General features: G+C 39.1%; 1 protein-coding gene across 5 annotated transcripts in view; it reads left to right on the forward strand.

Moving 5' to 3' along the window:
- Positions 1-25,948, forward strand: part of ATG10 (autophagy related 10) — a 219,164-nt gene that overhangs the window by 177,658 nt on the left and 15,558 nt on the right. The window contains exons 6-7 of one of the 5 annotated variants that reach the window (XM_058524873.1): positions 21,908-21,987; positions 24,047-24,641. The exons of the other annotated variants lie outside the window; for them this stretch is intronic. Of the exons in view, the coding sequence (XP_058380856.1) occupies positions 21,908-21,987; positions 24,047-24,092 (126 nt within the window). The 3' untranslated portion in view covers positions 24,093-24,641. Of the gene's footprint in view, positions 1-21,907; positions 21,988-24,046; positions 24,642-25,948 lie in introns of those variants that run through there. 5 annotated transcript variants of the gene reach the window in all.

The raw sequence follows: 25,948 nt of genomic DNA on the forward strand, positions 1-25,948 counted from the left end.
TATGGCATTCTTATACATTTTAAGGAATGATCTAACTTTTATGAGACTCCATTTTTTACTCTCTAAAATGGAGATAAAGGTATCTAACTAGAGTGCTATTTTAAAGATTAATAATTTAAAATATTTAGCATATCTAGCACAGTCCCAGGTACAGTCAGTTTAATTTAATAATAGTCATTGAGCTCCTATTATGTGGTCAATAACAGAACAAGTATATATTACTTACAGAGCTTACATTTTAGTGGAGGAGACACCAACAAACAAAATAAATAAGTTAATTACATAGTCTGATAGAAGATGAAAACTGCTATGGAAAAAAATAAAGCAGGGATGGGCTAGGGAGAACAGCGGTATGGTAGGGGGTAGATGTGAACTGGCAAGTTAGTTCTCTTCTGTGGGAGAAATAGTACTGCTTTATTCTTTGCATGTTTCATTTGTATAGCATTTTATATCTCATGTTAATAGCTCATATTTTATTTTTATTCTCATTTATTGAGTCAACAAATGTGGTCCAGACTTGTGCTAGACTCTGGGGTACAATAGAGAGCAAAAACATACATGGCATCCCTGTGAAGTCTTTAGGATGATTTCTACATATTTCTATATTAGATGAAGTCAATCATGGGGATTTATTTAACTCTTTCACAAATGTTTTCTGCATTTTACTATGTATCAGACACTATAGTAATGGATAGGTTAGCAAGGTAGACATGGTCCCTATTCTCATGAATTTTATAATTTGATGAGAGACAAATGTTTAAACAAACAATAGCAGCTTACTCTGGCTATAGTCTAGAGAAGATTGGAAGGGAGCAGGACTAGGGGCAGGAGGCGAGTTAGGAACAAGAAGAAGTAACCCAAACAAAATATGATGATGGCCTAGATGGGAGTGGAGGTGTTGGAAATAAAGGATGATGTGAGAGATAAAGAGAACTGTGTTTTAGGAGATAGAATTGACAGTCTTGGGGAAAATGGGCGATGGATGATGCCATTTACAGAGGAGAGGTGGGATGAGTTCAGTTTTCAAGATCCTAAGTTCAGAAAGCACACAAGACATCCAAGTGTCATGTCTCTGAAACTCATGAGACATGTGAGGAATAGAAATGTGGATTTGGAAGTTATCAGCAATAAATAGTAATTGAAGCCATGGTAATAGATGAGGTCACCCACGCATATGTAAAATGAAAAGAGAAAATGGCATAAGAGAGAGTTCTGAAGCATACCATCATTTAAGAGATGAGCAGAAGATTGCCTATGAAAGGAACTAAGCAAGGGTGGTCAGAGGCGCCGGAGGAAACTCAGGAGATTCTGAGGCTGTGGAGTCTGAGAAGGAGTGGATTGCAGCACTATGAGCATGTCGAGTGTTCAGAGAAGCCAGGTAAATGCACCCGCTGGCTTCAGCAACAATGAGGTCGTTTGTGTTCTCGTGGTGAGTAAACAGATTGTTGTGGTTTGATGCCTGAGTGGGAAGATGAGGTAGTAGACGTAGAATTCATAATCCTTTCATTAATTGGGAGAGGAAGATAGGATGATTCTTAGAGAGGAAAATGGAGGGGAAGGAGAGTTTTATTTTTCATTGTAATTGATTTGTTTGTTTTTAAGATGGAAAGGACTTGAGTATTTTAAAAACTGATAGGAAAGAGCCAGTAGAGAGGGAAGATGCAGAATGAAGAGAATTGAAAGAGCAAAGTTCCAGAAAAAGTGGGGCTGATGGAGGGACAGGAGATGGCTTTTCCATTTTAACAGAAGTTATAGAAAACAAGATATGGTTATGGATTCAGATGTATTTTTAGTTTGGCAAGAAAAGTATATTTTATAGTTTCTATATTTTCTGTGAAGTTGGAAGCAAACTCATCTGCTGACAGAGAGGGATGTCAGAGCTTTGGAAAGAATGGAGATTTGGCTTCCTTCCATGGAGGATGGAGGAGCAGACTGGAGAAATATGTGAGGACAAGGAGGAGGTTGGAGCGTCCACTTGAGGTATGTTATGTGATCTTCTCCAGCAGAGCTCGACAACCTGGATGCAAGTGCAAAACAGAGTCAGTCAGAACTGGGATTTGCCAACTGGGATAGGCAGCAGGCAAGTGAGTTGAGAATATTGGTAAAAAAAGTGATTGAAATGACAAAGAATAGAATCTAAGTTTAATAAGAAAGAGAGGAGGTGAGCTCATAGAAAATGTGGACTAGCTGGTCTCTTAAGGTCAAAGAACTGAAATCTTGGGAATCTTCTAAGAGATCTGAAAAGATAGGATGTTTTGGTCTGAGAATGGCTTTAGAGGAGGAGTGACTATTGCTGTTGATAAATGCTTAGCTGAAGTGGAAGTCAAGAAATAGAGGCCAGAGTGTCCCATGGGTCATCCACATGGTTCTAAGTCACCTTGGATGATAATGGGACTTGAGGTAGAAGGAAAGACTATGAATCCAATGCTAAAATCTTAGAGAGTCTAGATCAATAAATAAGAGCAATGTGGAGGAGATAGAAGGTATTAGAATTTGAAGGCGTGTACATCGAAGGAGCTGATTTTTTTTTTTAACATTTTCTTATTGAAGTCTAACATACATTCACAAAAGTACACAAATCGTATGTGTACAGATCATTAATTATCACTTATTCATTCTACCTGTGTAGCCATCATTCAGTCAAGAAATACATTTCTAAAATCTCAGAAGCCCCTACCTCATATGTGCTCCCAATCACTTTCTCACCCTTCTCCATAAATGAAACCATTGTCTGGCTTTTCAAATCTTATATTAGTTTTGCCTGTTTTTTGAAGTTTATATAAATGGGATCATATACTATGTACTGTATTCTTTTAATTCTGGTTACTTAGGCACAGTATTATGTTTGTGAGATTCGTCCACATTGTTGCATATAGCAGGAGTTTGTTAATTTTTATTGATGTGTGGTACTGTATTTCATTGTATGACTACACTACAATTTATTTATCTTTCTACTATTGATGGACATATGGGTCTCCCCAAGTTTTAGATATGATCATTCTAAGATCATGTCTTTTGATGCATATACATATACATTTCTCTTGAGTATGTACCAAGAATAGAATTGCTGGGTCATAGGGTATCAATATGTTCAACTTTAATAGATAATACCAAACAGTTTTCCAAAACTATTGTGTCAGTATACACTCCCCTCAGCAGCATAGGAGTTTCAATTGCTCCATATTCTGACAAGTGTTTGATTTTGTCAGTCTTTAAATTTAACCATTCTGGTGGATGTGTTTTGGTATTTCATTGTGGTTTAAATTTGATTTCCCTGATGATTAATAAGGTTGATACATTCTCCTGTGAAGTACTCTTCAGGACTGTTGCCATTTTTTCTATTGGGTTGCCTGTCTTTTTCTTACTGACTTGTAGGAGTTTTTTATATATTTTGGGTATGAGTTCATTGGTGGATATATGTATAGTAAATAGCTTCTCCTACTTGGTAGCCCAACTTTTGGTTTCCTTACTGATGTCTTTTGATAACCAAAAGTTTTTAGTTTTAATGTAGTCTAGTGTATAAATCTTTTCCTCTGTGGTCCGTGCTTTGTGTAGCCTGTTTGAGATAATTGTCTTCCCCAGGTCATGAAGGTAGTCTATGTCCAGCGCTGTCCAATAGGACTTTTGACAAGGATGCAGATGTTTATATCTGTACCAATTAATGCAGTAGTCACTAACCACAGGTGGCTACCGAGCCCTGGAAATGTGGCTAGTTGACTGAGGAACTGAATTTTAATAAATTTAAATAGCCACATTTGGCTGTTAATTGTACTATTGGGCAGCTTTGTTCTCTAGATACTTTATTATTTTACCTTTCAGATTATTTCTGTCAGCCACTGGGGAACTGGTTTTTGTTTATGGTATGAGGTATGGGTCAAATTTCTTTTTTTTCCATATGCATATTCAATTGGCACAGCACCAATTATCAAAAAGATTGTCCTTTCCACATTGCTCTATCACCTTTGTTACATATTGTTTCCACCTATGCATAGGTCTGTTTCTGGATTCTCTGTTCATTCAATTATTTGTCCTTGAGTCAATACTACACTATCTTTATTACTGTAGGTTTATAGTGAGTCTTGATATCCAGTAGAGAAAGTTGCCTAATTTCATTCTTCTTTTTCTTAGCTATTCTTGACTCTTTCAATTTCCATTTAAATTTTATAAGTAGCTTGTCAATTTCCACAAAATGATGCTGGGACCTTAATTGGATCTAGAGGTCAATTTGGAGAGAGTGGAAATTTTTACAGGATTGACTTTTCCAATCTATGAATATGGTATATCCCTCCATTAATGTTAGAAATTTTTTGCGGGGGCCGGCCCGGTGGTGGAGCAGTTAAGTTCGCTCATTTTGCTTTGGCAGCCCGGGGTTCGCAAGTTCAGATCGTGGGCACGGACCTACTCACTGCTCATCAAGCCATGCTGAGGCGGCATCCCACATAGAAGAGCTACAACTCTACAGCTATGATATACAACTATGTACTGGGGCTTTGGGGAGAAGAAAGAAAAAAAAAAAGAGGAAGATTGGTAACAGATGTTAGCGCAGGGCCAATCTTCATCAAAAAAATTTTTTTTTCCTTTAATATTGTTTTGTGGAATTTTACTTCTAGATCTGGCATCTCTTTAGTTGAATTTTCTTAGCTTCTTGCTTTGTCTTGGGCCTCCTGTACACTGTTGAATAGATGTGGTGATATGGGCATCTCATTCCCAATTTGAGAGAGAAAACTTTCAATATTTTAAGTATGAGGTTTGCATTAGGTTTTATTATAGGAATAAATTGTATTCATACTTTTATCTGATTAAGGAAGTTTCCTCCTATTCCTAGTTTACTCAGTGTTTTTGAGATCTTGATTTTTTTTTAATCAAATGCTTTATCTGCATCTTTTGAGATGATCAAGTGATTTTTCTTTTTTACTCTTTTAATATGGCAAATTACATTGATTGATTTTCAAATGTTAAATCAACCTTACATTCCTGGGAAAAAGTCCAACTTGGTTTTAATACACTATCCTTTTAATATATTGCCTGATTTCATTTGCTAATATTTTGCTTAGGACATTTTCATCTATATTCAAAAGAGAAACGGGCCTGTAAGTTTTCTTTCTTATAATGTCTTTGTCAGTTTTAGATATTGAGCATATGTTACCTTCACAAAATGGGGTGGGAAGGGATCTTCCTTTCTATTCTCTGGAGGAGTTTATGTTATGCTGGTGTTATTTCTTCTTTAAATATTTGGGAGAAATAGTCAGTGAAGCCGTCTGGGTCTGGAGTTTTCTTCATGAGAAACTTTTTAACAAAAGATTTGATTTCTTCACTAGATATGGTACTATCCAGCTATCAGTCTAATTGTGGCTTTTCTGAAGGTGATCTTTCTTTTTGCTCTGACTGCTTTCAGGATTACCTTCTTGGTTTTTTGACTATTATGTATCTATGTGTTATAGTCTTTATGTGTATCCTCCTTGAGATTCATAGTTCCTTTGAATCTGTGGCTTGATGTTTTTCATTGGGTTTTGAAAATTCTTGGCCATTTTCTCTGTAAATTTATTACTTCTGCCCCAGGCTCTCTCTCTTCTCTTTTGGTGACTCCAATTACAGGTATTTAGACCTTGTCACTGTATCTCACATGTCTGTTAGGATCTTTTCCCCCCACTTTTGTTTCTCTGTGCTTCATTCTGATTTGTTTTTCTGACGTATCTTCCAGTTTCATCTATGTAAATCTGCTCTGAAAGCCTCTCATTGAGTTCTAAATTTGAGTTATAATATTTTCTGGTCTAGCATTTTAATTTAGTTCATTAAAAAAATTTCAGTTCCCTACCAAAATGCTCAGCTTGTCTTGAATACATTAATAGAAGTCTGAAGTCTGTGTCTGCTAACTCCTTTATCTGGATCATGTGGTTGTTTCTATTGTCTGTTTTTTCTCTTGGGTTTTGATCAAGTCTTTTCACATAAATATATATAATATACAAAAAATATATATATATATTTATGTGAAAAGACAATACATATATATTTTTTTAATGGCTTCTTTTTATTAGGAGCCAGATGTTGTGCATAAAAAAAATTACAGAGATAATTTAAGGCTCTGTGAAATGTTATTTTTCTCCAGAGAGGATTTATTTCTGCTTCGGGCAGGCAGGCAGCTTAGGGCACTAGCCATTTCTGATCACATTGAGCCGGCTAAGGTTTGAGATGTTTCAAAGCTGGGCTTCAATGGCTATAAGAGCTGGTCTGTTTCCAGTACCCTTACTTTTGAAGTGTAGTCCTTCCAAATCTCATCCAAAATCCTCGTGTGTTTACCACGGCTTCTCTTCCTTGGTAGACCCTGAACTTTCAGAGTCAGCAGTTACAAGGAAAAGGCAGCTCCAAATACCAGGCTCGCTTCGCTCCACTTCCTTCTCCTGATTCTTTGTCCTACAGTCTTTGTCCTACAATTTGTAACTCTCTGGTGTCTTTAAACAGAGGTGGTTCGATTTTTTTCCAGCTTTCCTAGTTCCTAGTGAGAGCCATGCTGGCCATGGAATTCATTTGAACTGGGGCTTTTGAAGAAGGTTGGGGGGAACCTTTGGAATCGGCAGTAAGAAGAGATAATATCTGCCCCACCTCCAGGCACTAACCTTCTACTTGAGAGGGCTGCAAGGGAAATAGAGTCCAGAGGCTGTCAGATTTTAGTAAGGACAAGAGTTAAAGGAGATATGCTGAGAAGAGGCTGAGGAAATTGGAGAGTGTGGAGGAGGGGAGTGTTAATATACAAGTTTTTTTTTTTTTTTTTTTTCTTTAGGATGAGGTTAGTTGAACTAGATGACATCTAAATTTCCATGTAATTTGAAATTCTAGGATTCTATTAAATGAGCTGGGCTTCCATTTAGGTTAATTTAGAAGTTTAATTAGGACTTAAAATTTCTCCTATAGAGATAAGGAGGCTTATCATCATAAAGAAAAATTCTGGGTTTTAATTTCAGCACAGTAGCTCCCAGTTGTAAAACACTGGACCAGCTTCTTTCCATAGTGCACAATGGGATTCTAAGATCTTAAGTCCAAAGGGAACCAGTTGCAATATTATCTGCTAGGAGTTTACCATTCTATGGATCATTGTATAGTATACATTTATGGAAACTGCCTTCTTTCCTTATAGCTTATACTGTATTATGATTTTCTTATTTCTTATATATAATCTACAGATTCTGGATTGTTCTCTGATCATGATGTAAGTGCCTCCACTCATCTAACCTCTCCCGGGTCTTCATGGTGGTTCTCTTCTGTGCTTACTCTCCCCTAACTCAGTTCCCACTTCTGCCTCCATGCCATACTTTTCACTGTGTCTCTCGAATTCCTCTTCCATGGGGGAAAAAGCTTCCAACAGCCTCATCCTGTCCACTGAATATTCCTGCAGCTTTTGTCCTCAACTGAATCCTGGCTTCCTCAAAAGGATCCTGCTTCTCCTGCAGACTTCTTTTCCTGCACATTCCCGAACTGCCATTTTAGGCTCATGACTCCTTCATCCCTGTGTAAAATCTCCACCTCCCTTCAGGCCGGGGCTAACCCACCTCCTGCCCTCCTGATTGCTCTCTTGGACTACCTCCCAGGACTCCCCCTCATTCACATACTCGTGTGTTCCCACTCTAGGAGGCCCCCAACTTCACAGAGTCCTTCAGTCCATTTACCCCTCTGCTCTTTACTGTTACCACCTCTACACCTCAACATTCTCACATCTCTCCACACTCAGTGTAGGTTCCATGGCCGTGGCCAATAATCATTTTCTTTCAAACCTTTTAATATCCTGTATCTGTCTCATGCTGTGCCCATATCCAAGCAATTGAACATCTCTGGAGGAAAATCACACAACCACGTTGTCGAGGCTCACTTCAGATTGATGACCACAAATCTCAAAAGGACATGCAAAACTGCCAGGTCCTTCTATGCCACTCCTCTAGAAAATTCACTTTCCCACTCCCAAAGGGCATTATTTCACACCTTTTCCTCTCAGGGCTCCAGCTCCTGTTCCCTGCTCAGACCTCAAGTGAGGATGGATTTAATTAGGAGAGAGCTCCCTCATCTTCTCAGTGCCAGTGCTCAAGCCTCCTGGCATCTGTACCCACACACCCTGCCTTTACGCCTGTTGCCGTGGGAAAAGTGGACCTGCCCCTTTCAAACACCAGCCCCTGCCTTGTGCCCTGGAACCTAAGCCTCTTCCTTCTCAAGGATGTGACTCCTACACATCCTAGGAGTCATCACTCCGACTGACTCCTACAGTAACGCCCCTTCTCTCTTGCATCATCCTGTTTCCCTGCCATAGGATCCTCTCCATTGCTATGCAAGCGCCTTCATTATCACCTGTCTTGAGAAACTTACCCTTCAAAGATTATGAAAGGCAGTTCACAGACAGGTACAAACAAGCATCTTAAATATTTAAAAAGATACTCAAGCTCACTCATAAAAAGAGTAATGCAAATTAAAACTACACTGAAATGCCAGTTTTAATCTACCATGTTAGCAAAGATATAAAAGTTTGAAAACACATAATATTGAGAAGGGTATGAGGGAAAGGGTATTTTCATACTGTGCCATTGGGAGCCAGAGGTACAACCTTGATGGAGGTCAGTTTGACAGTATCTAGAAAAATTACTAAATGCATTTGTCCTTTGACCCAGCAGACCCCCTTCTCGAGTTCATCTGATATTAGACCTATGAGTGTTAGAGTGCCCCCAGGGCTTTGTAGACATATGTCTACATTCTTTTCCTAAGTGGTTCTATCCAGTTCCATGTCTGAAAATACCTTTTATATGCCAGGGACTCTAAAGTTAAACCTTCAGTTCAGACACTCCTGTGCACTCCAGGCATTTTATCTAAGTTTTTCTAGTTTATCTAAACAGCCTATGTGATAGTTTAATGGTATCTCAAGCTTAATGTGGCCCAAATAGGATTGATTTTCCTCCTCCCCAAATCCGCTCCCCCTCTCACCAAGCTTTTTTCATTTCAATAAATGATTCCACTATCCTCCTAGTTTTTCAGGCCAAAGAAACTAGCAACATCTTTGAGCTCACTTAGTCCTGAACTTTTTGCCTCTATTTATTCCTTGACTTTATCCCATTTTTAACTTATCTTAGATATTGACTTTGCTTCTCACTCTCCAACTTCTGTTTTAAACTTCCCCTTTGGACTTGAAACAAGTTATTATTTTCCAGGCTAGGAGTTGGGTTCCTCCTGACCATGGTCCTGACTTGTCATCTTTCTCTGCCTTGGCTGCTTCTAACTACCTCTACCCGTCCTACCTGGTGACCTACCTTCCTTTGGCCACCACCTTGCTTCAACTCTTTGGGCAAAACTCAGAGAATGCTAACCAGACTCTTAAGTGACTGATAGGGAAAACTTAAAAGGCCGATGTATTAATTTATAATTATGAGTTGTAACTGCCAAATGAATGGGAAAGTTTGTATCAGCGGATCAGCACTGAGGAAGATTATTGGAAGCCATCTTCTAATGAGAATATTATCTGGTGAGCCTAAAGGCACAGCAAAAAAGAGTTAGATGATTTTAAAGGTAACATCTAGCCTCTTGTGGCTAACTCCACCATGCATCTTCCTGCCAACCAGACAAGTCACTTTGTCATCTGGTCTACTAGAATGTAGGGTTCATGAGAGCAGGGTCCATATCTTTTGTGCTCACCATTATATCCATTGCTTAGCACATGGATGAATACTCCCAGAACTGTCTGTCCTGGGTGTGCTGCATGAGCACTGCCAAAGTATGCTCTCTGATTCCTAATTTTCCTTGATCTCTGCTAATTCTCTCTTTTGTTGACACATTTCTTTCTGAATTATTCAAACCAGAGTTGCGCTCTCTCCACTTTGGGTTTTAAATATTATCTTTTAAGGTAACTTTTGAACAAATTTGATCCCAAACATTTGGGATTGATTTCACCTTTCTTCCTTTCTTTTTTTGCTAAGGAAGATTTGCCCTGGGCTAACATCTGTTGCCAATCTTCCTCTTTTTGCTTGAGGAAGATTTGCCCTGAGCTGACATCCATGCCAATACTCCTCTATTTTGTATGTGGGTTGCTGCCACAGCATGGCTGGTGACAAGTGGTGTAGGTCCATGCCTGGGAACTGAACCTGGGCCGCCAAAGCAGAGTGTACCGAACTTAACCACTAGGCCACGGGGCCTGCCCTCTCACCATTTTAATTGTGAGGTTTGCCTCATTTGCACCTCTGTATGCTACCTAAACTACTCATTGACCTAATTGTGCATCCAGAAACTGGAAGAGTAAGACATCTACTCATACCCATGGGCTTCCACATGATAATCTGAACACTACTTCATAGTCCACAGATATTTAAATATGAGTGACTTAAGATATTTATATAAATGTAACTGATCTTCAAGAATACAGATCTACCACCAAAAGAATGCACCACAAAATGTGAATATAGTTGACTTTTTGATAGGTAAAACTAGAACAAAAAAAAATAAGCATGATAATGAGCTAAATGTATGATATTTCGTAAGCTTGATAGGAATAATTTAGGAGAAGCAGATGAAGACTACTAATTTACAAAAGATTTGCAGTGGCATTGTTGTTGCAACAATTATAATTGAGTTCCAATTATAATTACTATTATGATTAGACTAATGGGATACGTTTGTTTCTTTTTTTCATATGAGAAAAAATTATTCAAGGCTGTTCTTATCCTTCATGTGTGAAAGAATCTGAGTAATAAGGTATCAGTACCTACGTATGCCAGGGCTCTTGCTGTACCTGAGAAGAGGCTGTCAGCCCTTCGGAGCTGGGGATGATTGTTCAGACGAGGCTACGGCTTACCAAAGGCCTTTTGCGGGAGGGTGTATCTCTCAAGGTGGAGGGGCTCTCTCATCAGATGGCAGCAAACACTCATCAAAGTTCCTGTGGGGAACCCAATGCAAACTGGAGGGGCACACAAGTAATCTTCTCCTGGGCCCAGAGGACAGGACCATGTGTGCTTCATTCTCCACAGCATTCCCAGTACCCAGCCAAGTGCCTGGCACATAAGAGGCTCTTGTTAAATATTTATTAAATAGTGTGAATGATGACATTATGTATTTTAGAGCTTTTGTTTGTTATCTATTGCTGTCTAACACATTACCCCCAAACTTAGTGGCTTAAAACATTTGTTATCTTCCATTTTCTGTGGCTTACCTGGGTACTCTGGTCCTGGGTCTCTCACTGGGCTGCAGTCATCTCAAGGCTCAACTGGAAAGATCCACTTTCTAGCTCACTCCATGATGATTAACAGGACTCAGTTCCTCACAGGCTGTTGGACTGAGGCCTCCTCGGGTCCTTGCCACGGGGGCCTCTCCAGAGAGCTTCTTACATTACGGCAGGTTGCTCCATCGGAGCTAGGAAGTGAGAGGGCAAAAGAGAGTGTCAGCAAGAGAGAGAGCTCTAGTGCTGTTGACGGCACAGCCTTTTGTGGCCTAATCATGGAAGTGATGTGCCAACACGTTGGCCATATTCTGTTCACTAGAAGCAAGTCACAGCCCAGGTGCCAGGAGAGCGGACTACATAAGGCAACGAACACCAGGAGGTAAGGACTGTTGAGCCATTTTAGAAAGCTACCTACCAAACCTTGAGTTTTTTTGAATGATGATATTCTCAGAAAAAGAATATTAACTTTTATATATCTTTTAAAAAACATTTAAATATTCCATATTTGTTAAGAAACGTCTGTTCATTTTTTTCCTGAAAGAAAAAACAAAGGTTAACACCAATAAATAGAGCACCTGCAGTGACCGTATTTTAAAAATATTTCCAGATTGTTACATTGTAATAAATAGTGATCTTCTGAGAATTCAAAGACTCAAATATGAGGGAGTGTATTGCAGCAGGCTTACTCAATGTTTGGTGATGATGGAATGTAAAATTGAAAAGCCAAGGATAGAAATCAAATTGCCTTTCTGCAGAAAGATCCTCAACAATTGAAAAACTGCTCTATAAAACTAAAGAACAGCTTGGTGATTTAGAAAATAGAAACTGCAGAAATATTCTGTAGATCCTAGATATGTCCCCACTGCTTATTAGCTTGTCTGTTTGAGAGCAAAGAGGAAGGGCAACAAAAAAAGAGATTCAAATTAGAGAATTTTGCTCTGGCCCTGAGCCACGCTGGCTTAGGACTATTAACTCTAAGTATATCCTGGACTAAAAATAAATCTGCTGCTCTTTTGTGTTCAAGTAACTTTTCTTCTTCATATCCAAACCAGAACACAGACACATATTATTAATTTATATCCAGACTTATTTGGTGGACTCTTTAATGAATGGATTTTGATGTTCTGATATGTTAAAATTATTCATTATATCCTCAGTAATATTATTGTTTTAAAATAACATAATCAAATTAGTCACCTCAGCAACTTGGATGACTTCAAGAATGCTAACTGGATATGTGTAGAATGGGGGATCAATGACAGACTGGCAGCACTTCAGCAAAAGCCACTTCTAGATACTTAACCTATGACCAGGAAATGTCTTAGCCTAGCAATAGATTATTCTAATATGCCTAGCCAATAAAACATGCCATTAAGAGTTTTCATTAGATTTATTTGAGTTTACAACGATAAGAATGAGGATGGTAGCAGCAACTATATTCTGTTTTTACTTGAAACCCATTTCATAGAAGCAAAATGCTTAAGTCCCCTGCAAGAATGCTTAGACCTGTCATGAAATTGGAAAGGTCCTGGGCTTTGCAATTAGGCAGACGTCAGTCTCTGCCTAGTCCCTTGATAGGTGTGTGACCTTGAGTGAGTTACCTAATGTCCCTGGAAACTCAGTGTCCTCCTGTATAAAATAGGAGAAATGATGGTGACGATGGTGATGATGATCACTGCTAACATTTGTTAAGCACTTGTTATGTACCAGGTAATGTATTATTTTTATGTGCTTTAGTTCATATACTCCTCATGATAACCTATGAGGTGTAAATGCCATTCTTATCCCATATATGTCCTATCACACACACACACAGAGGAATTCTTTGAATCTGTCCATTACATGGTGATTTCACCATTTTCAACTTTATCTACCCCTACCCCAGAATCATAACCACAGATTTTGTCTAGACTCTGACTTTCTTCTTCTAGAGAAAGAGGCAAGTTCCTTGTGGAAGCTTCGAGCCCCACAGATTATTAGGGGCCGTTTTGCTTTCTGTACCATGTGATTCTTTTCTGCTACAGGTTCTAAATGCTTTTTTATCCATTTCTAATACTTTTCATTATACTGACTTCTTTGGGGTGAATAACTTTGAATTCATGTGTCTTATTTTCATCCTTGGATTATTTGTGTGATCATTGCCATTAAAGCTTGCTTTCATTAAACAAGTTGAGTTGTTTTTGGTACAACCACCAGGAGGGAATGGTGGAGATAGACCCATCATCACTGGAATATGTCAGTTTCCTTTAACTCCTACTTACTATCCAGATCTGGGGCTATTTTTACATGAATCCAGAGTCTGTGCTTTTTCTAATGTGTAGTTAACAATCTGAATGACACCTTCTTTATAGTACCACAATAATTCCGTCCATTACATCACTTAATTTATGGGAGTGCTAACACCAAAATCGATAAACATTATTTCTGAAATGTCAAGAGTGTTAATGGTGTGATTAAAAAAGAAAAAGATTCTAAAATCTCTCTGCACAGAACCCTTTGATATACTGTCGTTGAGGCGCACCTACCCAAAGCCGTGATATGGAAGACTTAAATCATTAAGACTCCGTCAAGTTTAGAAATGTGTGTCGGAAGCTATTTTTAGCCACACGAATCTTTTGTGCCATATTGTGGAATTCTGTTAGCAGAGAGAGGGAGAGACTACATGTCTCAAAGAAGATTGTCTCAGGTTGTTTTGAGACATATCAACAGTTGCTAAGGAACCGTCGCTAATGCTTCTGGGAAATTCTGTAATATTTCACTTAGAAATTGGAAGAAATTTTTATAGAGCAAAGCTTCTTAGACAAGGAAAGCATATGAAGGGTGATATTAGGGAACAGTTTCAACTGGAAAAAGTATTTTAAAGTTTCCTAGAAGATTGAGTTTAAATGGAGTTTCTTAGCACCCTATAATCGCCTCTTACAGAATCCTGGAAGCTTTCATTTACATCTGATTTTAGAACAAGTAGCATTTTAAAATCTGGTCACATTTCAGTTTATTTTCCGTGATTGATGCTTTAAAATGGAGATTAGCACTTCTTTTCACGCAGAGAATTAATTAGCATGCTAGGATGGTGGTTCCACTGATTCTCTTCTCTTTTAGTGAAAAGGCTATATTAATAGTAAACATTAAATGGGCACTAACTGTTTACTAGGTTCTACAGAGACATAATCTTGGCATGTAATGGTTTTATACCCAAATACTCCTCTCTGATGAGCTGTGGTGGTGTAGATGGTGAAGAGACTCGCACCAGCCACTTTCCCTGAGGCTTATGTTGCCGGGAGTCAGGCTAAGCAGCCTAACACCAGCTCAGGGCACCGTCCCAGCGAGGACTGCAACCCCTCCACATCCTATCCGCTGTGGTCCGCCTGGCCACAGAAAGAAGGCTTGCCGCACATGGGAACGTTACTTTTAGACAAGCTGATTTTAACTATATTATTTGATCTACATGTTTTATTACGTCTAGGCTTATTATTAGAATCTGGAGAGAGAGTAGCAGTAACTCATTTTTCCTCTTTCTCTTTTTCTCATTCACAAGCGTTAAATGAGTACCTATTATGTGCAAGGCGCTGTGGTTAATGCTGGGGTTAGAACACAGTTAACGCACAGTCTTTGCCCTCAAAGAACTTCTATTCTTGTGGGGAGACAGCTCTGCAAACAAGCAATTGCAAAACAGCAGGATAAGAGCCACGTTGAAAGTGTGCAAGGAACTAGAGAAGGAACAGGTGCAGTTTTTCTGCCTGGGATAGTGAGCAAAGGCCCCGTGGAGCAGTCCTCCAGCTGAACAGGAATTTGTGGGTCATACGCATGGGGAAAGGAGGAAGAGGGAGTGAGCAGCGTGTGCAGGGTCCCAAAGGTGTGACCAGGGAGCAGGCTCCAGTCAGTCCTTCGTGCTGGTGCCTGGGAGACAGGAGAGGGTCATATATTGAGCAGGATAGGGGAACAGAGATCGTATCCTGGGAAGCTTGTTCTTTCAACATACACACTGTGATTCTCCAACTCCTTTTGAAACAGTAGAACCCCTTTTATTGGTTAGAAGACTACTGCAGTGGGCCAATAATAATAGAGATGGAGAAGAAGGAATAATATTAAGAAGGAAATAATATTAGAAGGAAATATTAGGAGGGAAAAATCTATAAGACTTGGTAAAGGAGCTGGGGCTGGGGGTACAGGTTGAGGAAATACATGATCCAGTCTTCCCCCCACAAACATATCTTCCTCTTGTGTTCTCCATCTTTCCATGGCCCCCTCTATACACCATGCTGTTTCATGACTCCAGACCTTTGCTTCTATGGTTCTCTCTGGAACAATTTTTCCCACCTGGTCTAGCGAGCCTTTCCAAGCCAGCCTGGCTAGCCCTATGGTGCCTCTGCATTTCTCTATTTAGGAAACCAAGCAAAAACTGTTCAAGGAAATGTCTCTCCTACTTAAGTGCAACCTCCTTCACAGTAGGGACTATATTTTGTTTTGTTTTATGTAACACGCACAAGCAGTGTGTAACCTTTGCACAAGTAAAATACTTTGCACAAGTATGTTCATTGATGTGAACGGATCTGATCAAGTTTTTGAAAAAAATTACGTGTGTACATTTTTTGCCTTCAGATTGCAGATCAGGTGCCAAGTGCAGTAATATCTTAGAAAACACCCAGATTAGGTAGTCACAGGGACAGGGCAGCCCAGGCAACACGTCTTGGTGTTGCCACTTGTCCTGGTGTCTGTTTACTCTGAGGCTTTCCCAACAGACAGAAGCCCAACAGCCAAGGCAGCATCAGCTCATTTGACAGGACTAAGAACCTACACTGTAGAGATGGTTCAAGGACCTGATGCTGGCAGTGTGAGGTGTAGGCATGCACAAATGTAGATACAAATAAATAAAAATAATCGTAGCAGCAAACAAATGCTGAGTACCAAATGAATGATTCAGACTGTTATGTGCTAGAGGAACCTAGAGGAGGTACAGAAGGCCAGAAGCCCTGGAGCACATAGTTAGCAAATAGCCTCAATTCCTAGTCTGAAGCCCTGACTTTGCACTCCAATCAGAATATTCACCAAAGAAACGTTCTGCTAGTTTTTTAGTGACTGTATTAACAGAGGAGCTTGTATTGGAATTGCACTAAAGGTCGTGCTTGAAGTAGGCCAAAATGTGCTATTGGTTAGTGCATGTCTTCCTGTGTTGGAGAAGCAGAAGCTGTCAGAGAAAATGTCTGTGAGGGTTTGACCAGTACCCTCTCCCTAGTGTTACAGAAAAAGCAGCAGCATTCTTGGTGATTTTGTGCTTTTTATAGCTGGAACCATCTAGTCAGGCAAATAGTTGGCCATCACATAATACAAACAATGGCATGTTTCCTTGTGAAGGTAAAGGTTCCTTGCATATATGGAGGAAAACTCAGAATTATTAATACTAGACACCTACCTGTGGACCAACCCATTGAATACCATGTATTTGGAGTCATGATACGTATCTGACACTATCTTTGCTCTGACATGGCAAGACAGGGTATAGTTAGTGATACAACTTCCCAGCTTAAGAATGGAACTAAATAGAGTTCTCGTCACAAAGAAAAAAAACATTTTTTCTTTTTTTTTTTGTATTATATGAGATGATGGATGTTAACTAAATTTATTGTGATAATCACTTCACATTATAGGTAAGTCAAATCATTATGCTGGACACCTTAAACTTACACAGTGCTCTATGTCAATTATATCTCAGTAAAACTGGAAATAAAAAGTAGAACTAAATAAATGAGAAGTAGTATAACATAGTGCTTAAGAACTTTTGGTTTAGTGCCCAACTGGTTGGATTCAAATGCTGGCTTTTCCAAACTAGTTGTGAAACCTGAAGCAAGGTCCTGATCCTTTCTGTGCCTCTGTTTCCTCATCTGCGAAGTGGTAACTGTAGTCTATTCCTCATGGAGCTGTTACGTGGATTAAATAAAATAAATATGAAACGTTTAGAATAGGTCCTAGCACATAGTGTGTGATTACACAACAAATATTAGCTATTCCTGTTATTAATGATCTTATCTCAAGTTGATGATAAACATAGTCTCTATTAGTTCATTCACCAAATTCAAAATCATTACTACTATGTGGCTAGTATAGGACATAAGCTCAAATAACAAAAAACATTATACTTACATAGAGATAAATTCATATATTTTTGCCACCAAACAATCATCATTTGGTGGACCATCTGGTAGTGATTATAGCTTTATGGAAATCTGCCACTGGGGTAAATAGCAACCCACATGGAGACTGCCCCAGGCTCTGGAGGGCGGAAGACATTCTTCAGGATTTCAAAGGCACGTCGCTGTGTGGTTGCATCGGCATGAGTGGAACTGTGCATGCCAGGATAACAATCAGGACACATTGTTCTTTCAGGTTTCAAAGAAAACAAGTATCATGCTTAAGAAATTTAGTCACATCATCCCTGATACAGTCCTAAGAATAGCATTGTAATTTGTATGCCATATACTTGGTTTTAACAAGGCATTTGATTCTGTTAAGCACGTTGGTAGGTTAGAAAATCCTGCAAAGACAGGCTGTGTGGGGAAGTTTATAAGCAACATTTGTTTACTCGGCAAGGAAATGATGGTGAGAGTTATAGATGCAGACAGAGATAGCAAATGCATTTACAGTGACTAATAGCACCAAACAAGGCTGCATTCAGTGTCCCATTATCTTCTGCTATCTGGGTTTTTTGGTTGTTTGTTTGTTTGTTTAAAGATGCCCTTTGTTGCCTTCAAAGATTGCGATTGATGTATTAACAAGAAGTTTAGGTCAGATAAGAATGCATCCAATCTCTACCTTATGTAGATGGCAAAAGCAAATTATTATTTGCAATATAAACAACCTTATTGCGTATTGTCCACATGTCGGTGAGCGCACACAGGTGGCTCACGGTCAGAATGATGAATAACAGAGGTTGGGTTGGTTTGCTGAGTTGTGCATCACATGAGTTACATTATCAATCCCCAAGCAGAGAAAGCTTCTCCAGAATTTCTCTGGATCACCCCTGAAACTTAGAGATAAGTTTCATCACCTCTGTGGCACCATCTCTTGCAATAAATCAGCAATAATCAACAAATAGAAGGTTACTGGTGGTGTGTGTAAAAGGCACTGTAATAGACAGCATTGTTCAGGAAACAGAAATCTATAGCTTGGTCTCCTTTTGGAAGGATGGGCTGATCATGCACAGATTACACAGAAGAATTAGTCAATAACAACAAGTTACATAATAAGACAACTCTAAAGAGATGCTATAGCTAGTGTATGAAAAAATGCCAGGTCCCTGATAGAGATTATAAGAAGAGAGTTTGTGTATTGTGAGCTGAAATGGTTCTAGAAAGATTTCCTGAAAAGGGGGGGGGGAGGTTGAGATTATCTTTGAATATTTGGTAGGCGGGGACAGATAGGAAGGATTATTCCAGGTAGGGGTACCAGCACAGAGGAAACACGAGGTATCCTGGGAGTAGAGAGAAAACCTGATTAACAGGAGTGTAGAATACATGAAGAGCTTCTCAAACTAGGAATCGTGTACTCTTGAAGATGTGCAGCAGTAGGTCAGGGCATGACAAGACTCAGGCTAACTATGGGTCTAGAATATGAGCAACAGAAGAACTTTTGCTGTCGTGTTCGCTGCTCTGTATTTAGGGCTTAGAATAGATCCTGGCCTGTGGTGGGTGTTCAGTGAAGCTGTGACTCTTATCTGTGGTTAGGGGTACTCTGATAGAAGATGAGGCTAGAAAAACAGTTTGATGCTAGCTTGCAGGGAAACTGAATAAACGGCCACGCAGTTCAAACTTTATTATATAGGTTTTGGTTTTTTACCTAAGAGTCCCAAATCCCCAGGCTTTAGGGTACATGTGAACTTCTTGAATCATAGGCAAGAACCTGTGTGCATTATGCACTATTCTAAGGTCCATAGCTCTTATTGGATATGAAAGGGATCAGTGCCCCCAAAAGGTAAGCTTCACTTAGTAAGCAGTGGGTAATAAGGGATGATTTTGAGCAAGAGAGTGACATAAAATCGGTATCTGGGGTGATGAATCAGGTATCTGTGCAGGCTGAGGGAGAGCGGCGAGACTGGTGCAAAGAAAACCAGGTCGGAGGCTGTGGCAGCTGGAGCGAAGGAGATGGTCCTGACAGCTGATTGTCTTCAAGGAGGCAGAGGAAAAGCGGGGTGTTCAAAGGAAAACTATGGTTTAGGGGATACTGACAAGATGTTTGTGGAGAAGATGGGGAAAGGGAAAGCGGTGAAGTTAGAATCCGTTTCCAAAGAAATCAATCAACATTTATTATTCAAGCCTCTTGAGTCTTTACTTCTTTGATGTAAGGCTTTCATGTAAGGACTCTATTCCTGTCACAATGAGAACTTGACCCTCCTTGCAAGGACTGTTTGGAAAGATTGGGGTACCCCCCCCATGTATTAAAAATAAGGACATCAGTGAACTGTAAACTTCAAACTTCCATGAATGCCAAAATTCAACTAGTTTCTTTCAAACTTATTTGATTTCAAATTTCTGGTTAAATTCATAGAAGTTGAGATTTCTTCAAATATTTTGAGTGCCTCTATTTTTGCGGGTGCTTAGTTGACCAATTGGATAATTAAACCCTTTCACTCTCTCAATGTCACACACTCCCAAGTCAAGAGATTTCAAATTCTATAGGTGTTTCAGAAATAGAGTCCCTGGGGCCAGCCCCGTGGCTTAGTGGTTGGGTATGCACGCTCCGCTACTGGCGGCCCGGGTTCGGATCCCGGGCGCGCACCGACACACCGCTTCTCCGGCCATGCTGAGGCCGCGTCCCACATACAGCAACTAGAAGGATGTGCAACTATGACATACAACTATCTACTGGGGCTTTGGGGGGAAAAAAAAAAAGGAGGAGGATTGGCAATAGATGTTAGCTCAGAGCTGGTCTTCCTCAGCAAAAAGAGGAGGATTGGCATGGATGTTAGCTCAGGGCTGATCTTCCTCACAAAAAAAAAAAGAAAAAAGAAATAGAGTCCCTCATTGTCTCAGTGCAAATTAGTTTGGGTTAATCATATTTAATGAAAGAGAGAGGATATTAGAATCCTGAAAACAACGTATTTCAGCGGACCATACAATAAAAAAAAAAAAAAAAATCTTGTGCCTTCCCCTGAGGTATTACAAAGATTTGGGGACCATCTTCTTAGGGCAATGTTCACATTTGTCCTTGATCACCTGAGTCAGTAGGGAAAATGAACCTTCTGAGCTCTAACTTAACCCCATCCTACTCTTCATCTGGAAGGCAGAGGTCAAGAAGGGATTATGGAAAGGAGACACTATCTTGAGAGGTAAAAGCACTTTGCCTGCCAGACAGAGTCCAAGTCGGTCTAGCTGGTACAAGTGGTCTCAAAACCAAAAAGGCCTTAGCCCCAAATTCTGACGGCGAATATAGCTGTGGCAGAGCCACCTGCCGGGGTGTCTCCTGCCCTAGCCTATGCTGAAGCCCTTTTCAGACAGCCTGGTGCCGCCTTTGCCTGCTACCACAGCAGCAGGTACTCTGTTAAGGAGCATCTCGGCGCCTGCGGGAGGATTGAATGGCTCTCTGGTGGTCTCTGGTGGTGAACATGATATACATTTCTAGAGGGAACAGCCGAGTACTTGACTTTATTAGAGCAAACACACAAACAAACATTTGAACAAATATGCTAAAATTGTCTAGTGGGAACCTAAGTTCGATACTAACCTCTAGCTATAACTCAGAAGGGTCATTCTGTTGTTTCTGTGTAATATAGAGGAGCATCTTAGAGTGAACTATCCATATAGTACTTGAACATTCTCATTTCTCTAATGGTTTTTCTAACAGGCGTTTCCCAAGATGTGACTGTGTGCATGTCTGTGGGTGTATATAATTGTGCTGTTAACTTTTTGATTACTAGCTTTCCATAGATCTGAAGATTAAACTTTTCCATTGTCCCAGTTATAAATGTCCATATTAGAAACTTACTATCTTGTAGCAGTAAGTGAATTGGACATGCTGAGTTGTTATATCAGAGAGAGGTGGTATGTGCCTCAACACATACATTTCCACACTGCATGCTACTAAGTACATGAGGGTTCTTTTTGCTTCTTTTCTTTTTAATTCTTGGTAGCGTGTGTATAATCAGTGACATAAACATCATCCATTAGTCAGTTCAGCCCTCCCTGAAGTATTAGGATTCTAAACAATCTTATTACCAAAGCATTATTTTCATACTTTATTAGAAGTCCTACAGTTCTAGCATTGCTATATTCAAACATGGCTTTATGCAATTAGGATTATAATGGAAGCTTTATTACAATGATATATAACTTGTATCATCCTAATAAAAGTTCCTGTACATACCAATGCTTTAATAACGTTGTTTCTGTAACAGTGATCCTTAGTAATGGAGCTTCTCTCATGGCAACTTCATTATTAGGAAATGATTTCAGTAATAGAAATGCAAATAAAGATTTTGAGAGGAGCATTTTATGCATGGCTCTATTACTGACCTGCTATCTTTTCATGCATTACATCTAATTATAAACCTACCATGTAGATTATAGTTATGCTTATTACTATCCCGTTACATTTTAGCATTGTGTCCCTCCAAATTATTGAAATTGACTGCCATTTTAAAATAAAATTCAAGGGTTAAAATAATTTAAATTTTAATTAAATTTTGTTTCTAAAGCATTAAAAGTTTCACAAAACCTTCTCTAATTTTTATTCTATCAGAGATTGAATGGACCAATAGCATTCCAACTGGAGTACATGTACCCTTGGGTGTATATGAAGACTTCCCAAAGGATATTTGGGTATGGAGAGTTTTAAAGAAATTAATTTCTAGATCTTCTCCTTCCGTATGCACCGTCTCATAAAATCTCTCTGCCTGAAAAGGCACTTCTGGCTGAGATTTTCCTTTCCCACCTCCCCTTTATGCCTTTCTCCCACTGTACAAAACAAAGGCATATCTCACCCCCATCCCATCCCTTACCGTGGCACAGTGCTCAAGTAGGACACCAAACAAAGGAGCAATTTGACAACCTTTTATTTAAGCATCCCCCCTAAGGCTCCAATCCATATTTTTTAGAGACAGGAAGTATAGGATAGTGGTTAAGTGTCTGGGCTCTGGAGCCAGAGTCTGTGTGTGGATCCAGGCTCTGCGACCTTGAGGAGTCGTAGTAAGCTTTCTCAAGCTTAGTTTCTGTATCTATAAAATGAGGGTAATAATAGCAGGGTATTGTGATGATTAAGTGGATTCATACACATATGAAAAAATATGACCTGTAATACATATTAAACGATGCTGTTAACTCATAATTTCCAAAAATATTTCACTGTATATGTTTATCAAATTTTGTAATATATTTGTTTTGTTTTGATCTGCCACGTACTACTAACAATTATAATGACAACTCTATCAGACGTCTAAGTTAACACTTAGAGCAAAATGGTCACAGGAAATTTTGGAAAATAAGCACCTTTCTCTCTGTATATTTTTCTGTACAAGAATATGATCAATAAAAAGCTTTTAAGCATAAAATATACGTTAGAATAAAGTTCTTTGAGAGAAGCAGAATGGAGATATAAATTCAAGGAGAAAAATATAAAATATCCGATTGTTAACATATATTTAAAATGAATGACAGTGGGTATCACAACACTGTGGCATTTATTTTCAATTGAGTGCATTTAAGAGAGTGACGTAAAAGTATTATTTAAAGTTGTATGTAATGTAGAATGGTGTGTATTTAAAATTGTCAATATTTACAATACACTGGAAATTACATCCTTTGCAACTATTTAATGAAAAATTTTAGAGATCTACGTATGTGCCTAGGGGTATGCAGATATATATTTTTAAAGGTTTTATTTATTTATTTTTCCCCCCCAAAGCCCCAGTAGATAGTTGTATGTCATAGCTGCACATCCTTCCAGTTGCTGTACGTGGGACTCGGCCTCAGGATGGATGGAGAAGTGGTGCCTCGGTGCGCGCCCGGGATCCGAACCTGGGCCACCAGCATCGGAGCGCGCGCACTCAACCACCAAGCCACGGGGCCGACCCCAGATATATATTTTTAAAATGTAGGTGTGTGCAAGCAAAAAAGTTCAAAGACATTGGAATAAAACACTGATTTATAGGGGTAAATATGTAAGTGAAAGTAGAGGTATAAAATTACCTTTATGTTTTTTGAGTAGTAGATATTAAGAATGAAACCTTCCTTATCAAGTTGGGGAACTAAGTGAAATTCTAGAATTCTGAGGTTCCCCTGGCAGAAAGTCAGTTTGACTCTGCGCAGACTAATCTGGCTGAATCTCTGCTTCCTGGAGAAGGTCTGTGCAGAGACAACACGTGTCCTCCTGAGTTGATTAGCCATGCCTGGGAGAGAGCCCTGCAGTTGAAGGGGGAGCTGGATTCGTCCTTTCCCCTGTTGGTGGAAGGAGCTCTCAGAGTAGATCCCTGCCCTGAGGCAGCAATGGAGAGGCCATCCTGCCCCTACAATGCTCTGAGAATTGTACTTCATGGTGGAAGAGGCAGCTGCAACTCCTACTGGAGGAGCACTAGCTGGGACAGGAAAGAATGCATGGGCCTCTCATGAGGAACATGCTAGAAATGGACAATTTTCTACGTAAAAAAATAAAAGGTGTTGAAGAAAATGTACATGCCCTCAGATGTGTTTACTGCCGATTATATGTATACCAGTTTGACACGCACAATTTTAGTTTTCATTTTTATTTCGTGCTATGCCTCAAGTCGAAAGTTTGGATGCCATTTTCTTACTGGCCAAGTTTCATGTCAGCATATCCATGGTTGTAACCGTAATGAATATACAATTTTATGTGCTGGTTTTTACACTTAACATTATTTTTCAGACCGTTGTCAAGGAAAGGAGAGCTTTTTAGAGGAGTGAGATTATAATACTATAGCCATATTGATACCAACTGGCGCAGAATCGGAGAGAGCATGCACTTCAGTTAATGTGATTTGTCATGGCCTGTTTTCATGGCTCTTCGAGACCCAGGTACCAGCTTGCTGAAGACACAGGTCCAGTAATGCAGGTCTGTTCTGAGAGATCGGAGTCGTGGCATACTATTTCTGAAAAGTGGCTGATCCTGCCCCAGCCGATCTGGAGAAGCAGCATCCGGGGGTATGATGTGTTTACAAGCATTCAAAAGAGTCACCCAACCCCACCCTAAGCCTTAACCCTGCTCCATATGTTCTCCTGCATCAAGTCAGTAATTCCCAAGAGTTGCATCCTGTGGCCAAGTTGAAAGTGGCATAAAGCCTAAGCTAGTTGCCTAGTCTTTATGGAGTCTGTGTGATGTTTCTGTGAAGTATTTCAAAGGAGGGTTTAATTCTAACATTGAGACAGTGTTACTTAAAACAGTGAGGGACTAGTTAAGCAGTTTGTGTTGGTGGCAATATAAATTAGTTTAATCTTTTTGAAGGGAAATGTGATAATATAGATCAACAGCCATATAAATATTCCCACTGTTTTTACTCCTTCCTGAAATTTTATTATAAGGAAATAATCTATCATCTGTATAATATATATACACATAATTTATAATAGCATAAAACTGGAAAATGATCTAAATGTCTAATAGTGAAATAATGGTAAAATCTGTTATGATCTATTAGCCAGATGGAATATTATGTAGCTAAAAGCAAAGTTATAAGGATTATACAAAATATAGGAAAGGATATATGAAATAATGTTAAGAGGTAAGAGGAAAAATTGCATCACAAAATTGTATATTTACTGTGTAGATATCTGAAAGATAGATAATGATATGTGGGTAAGTAGATATCGATAAAATTGGGAAGAAATCAGCCTTTATGAGAAAGGAAGAAAGAGCTCAAGAATGACCTAGTGTGAAGCAATCCTGAAATTTATTGACTGTGCTGGTCTGAAGGGCCGTGGGGAGAAAATATTGGTGAGCTCAGAGCTCAGCCTTGAATCAGGGCTCATTTCACGAGTTCATATGGAAAGCCTGGGTACCTCCTCGTTCCAGTTTTGTTTTTCGGTTTTAGACTCTCTTTTTGGGGTCCTAGACTTTCTTGTCCAGAAAATACTGAACTATATTCAAACTATAAAAATCAGTTCTTAAAATTCCAACAGAAGTTACTCTGGAGAAATATAAGAAATTGATTTGGTCAGGAAATCGGATTAGAATATACATTTCTTATCCTGACATTATTAAGTTGCTTACATTTTTAATAAAATGTCTTTAAAAATAAGAAACTGCCATTCTTGCCCATATGTATCAGTTTATTCTTCTCTCTAATATTTGTTTGCAAAATACCAAAATATAATTAGTCTGAAAAAAATCTATGATTATGTTTATAGAAGAGTATGATTTCTTAATTCTGCCGCCTGTTAGTAGCATTGTTTTTGTTACCTAGTTTCATATTATTAGTAGTCTAAAAAGTGGGAGAAATATCTAATAGTAGCCAAATTTTTATAGGTCAGAGCTTTACCTAACATTTTTCATTCTTAGAAAGGTCATAACAGATTTTGTAATGGGTTTATCACATCCTTAGGAATTTTCTTCATGGAGTCTCTCTTGAGAGATCTTCTAAAGAGAAAAACTAATTTTAACTTAAAGAAATCACTGGGAATCTGCTTCTGGGAATAAAAGGAATCTTTTTGTTATCAAAGTTGGGTAAGAAGCAGGAAGGAAATTCATGACTCTTAGGAGCTATAGATGTAAACTGGGGCGCTTTGATTAGAAATTTACATTGATTATATTTATCTACAGAGAAGCATTATG

Source organism: Diceros bicornis, chromosome 1 (genome assembly GCF_020826845.1).
Source record: "Diceros bicornis minor isolate mBicDic1 chromosome 1, mDicBic1.mat.cur, whole genome shotgun sequence".
In the NCBI taxonomy this organism is placed as follows: Eukaryota; Metazoa; Chordata; class Mammalia; order Perissodactyla; family Rhinocerotidae; genus Diceros; species Diceros bicornis.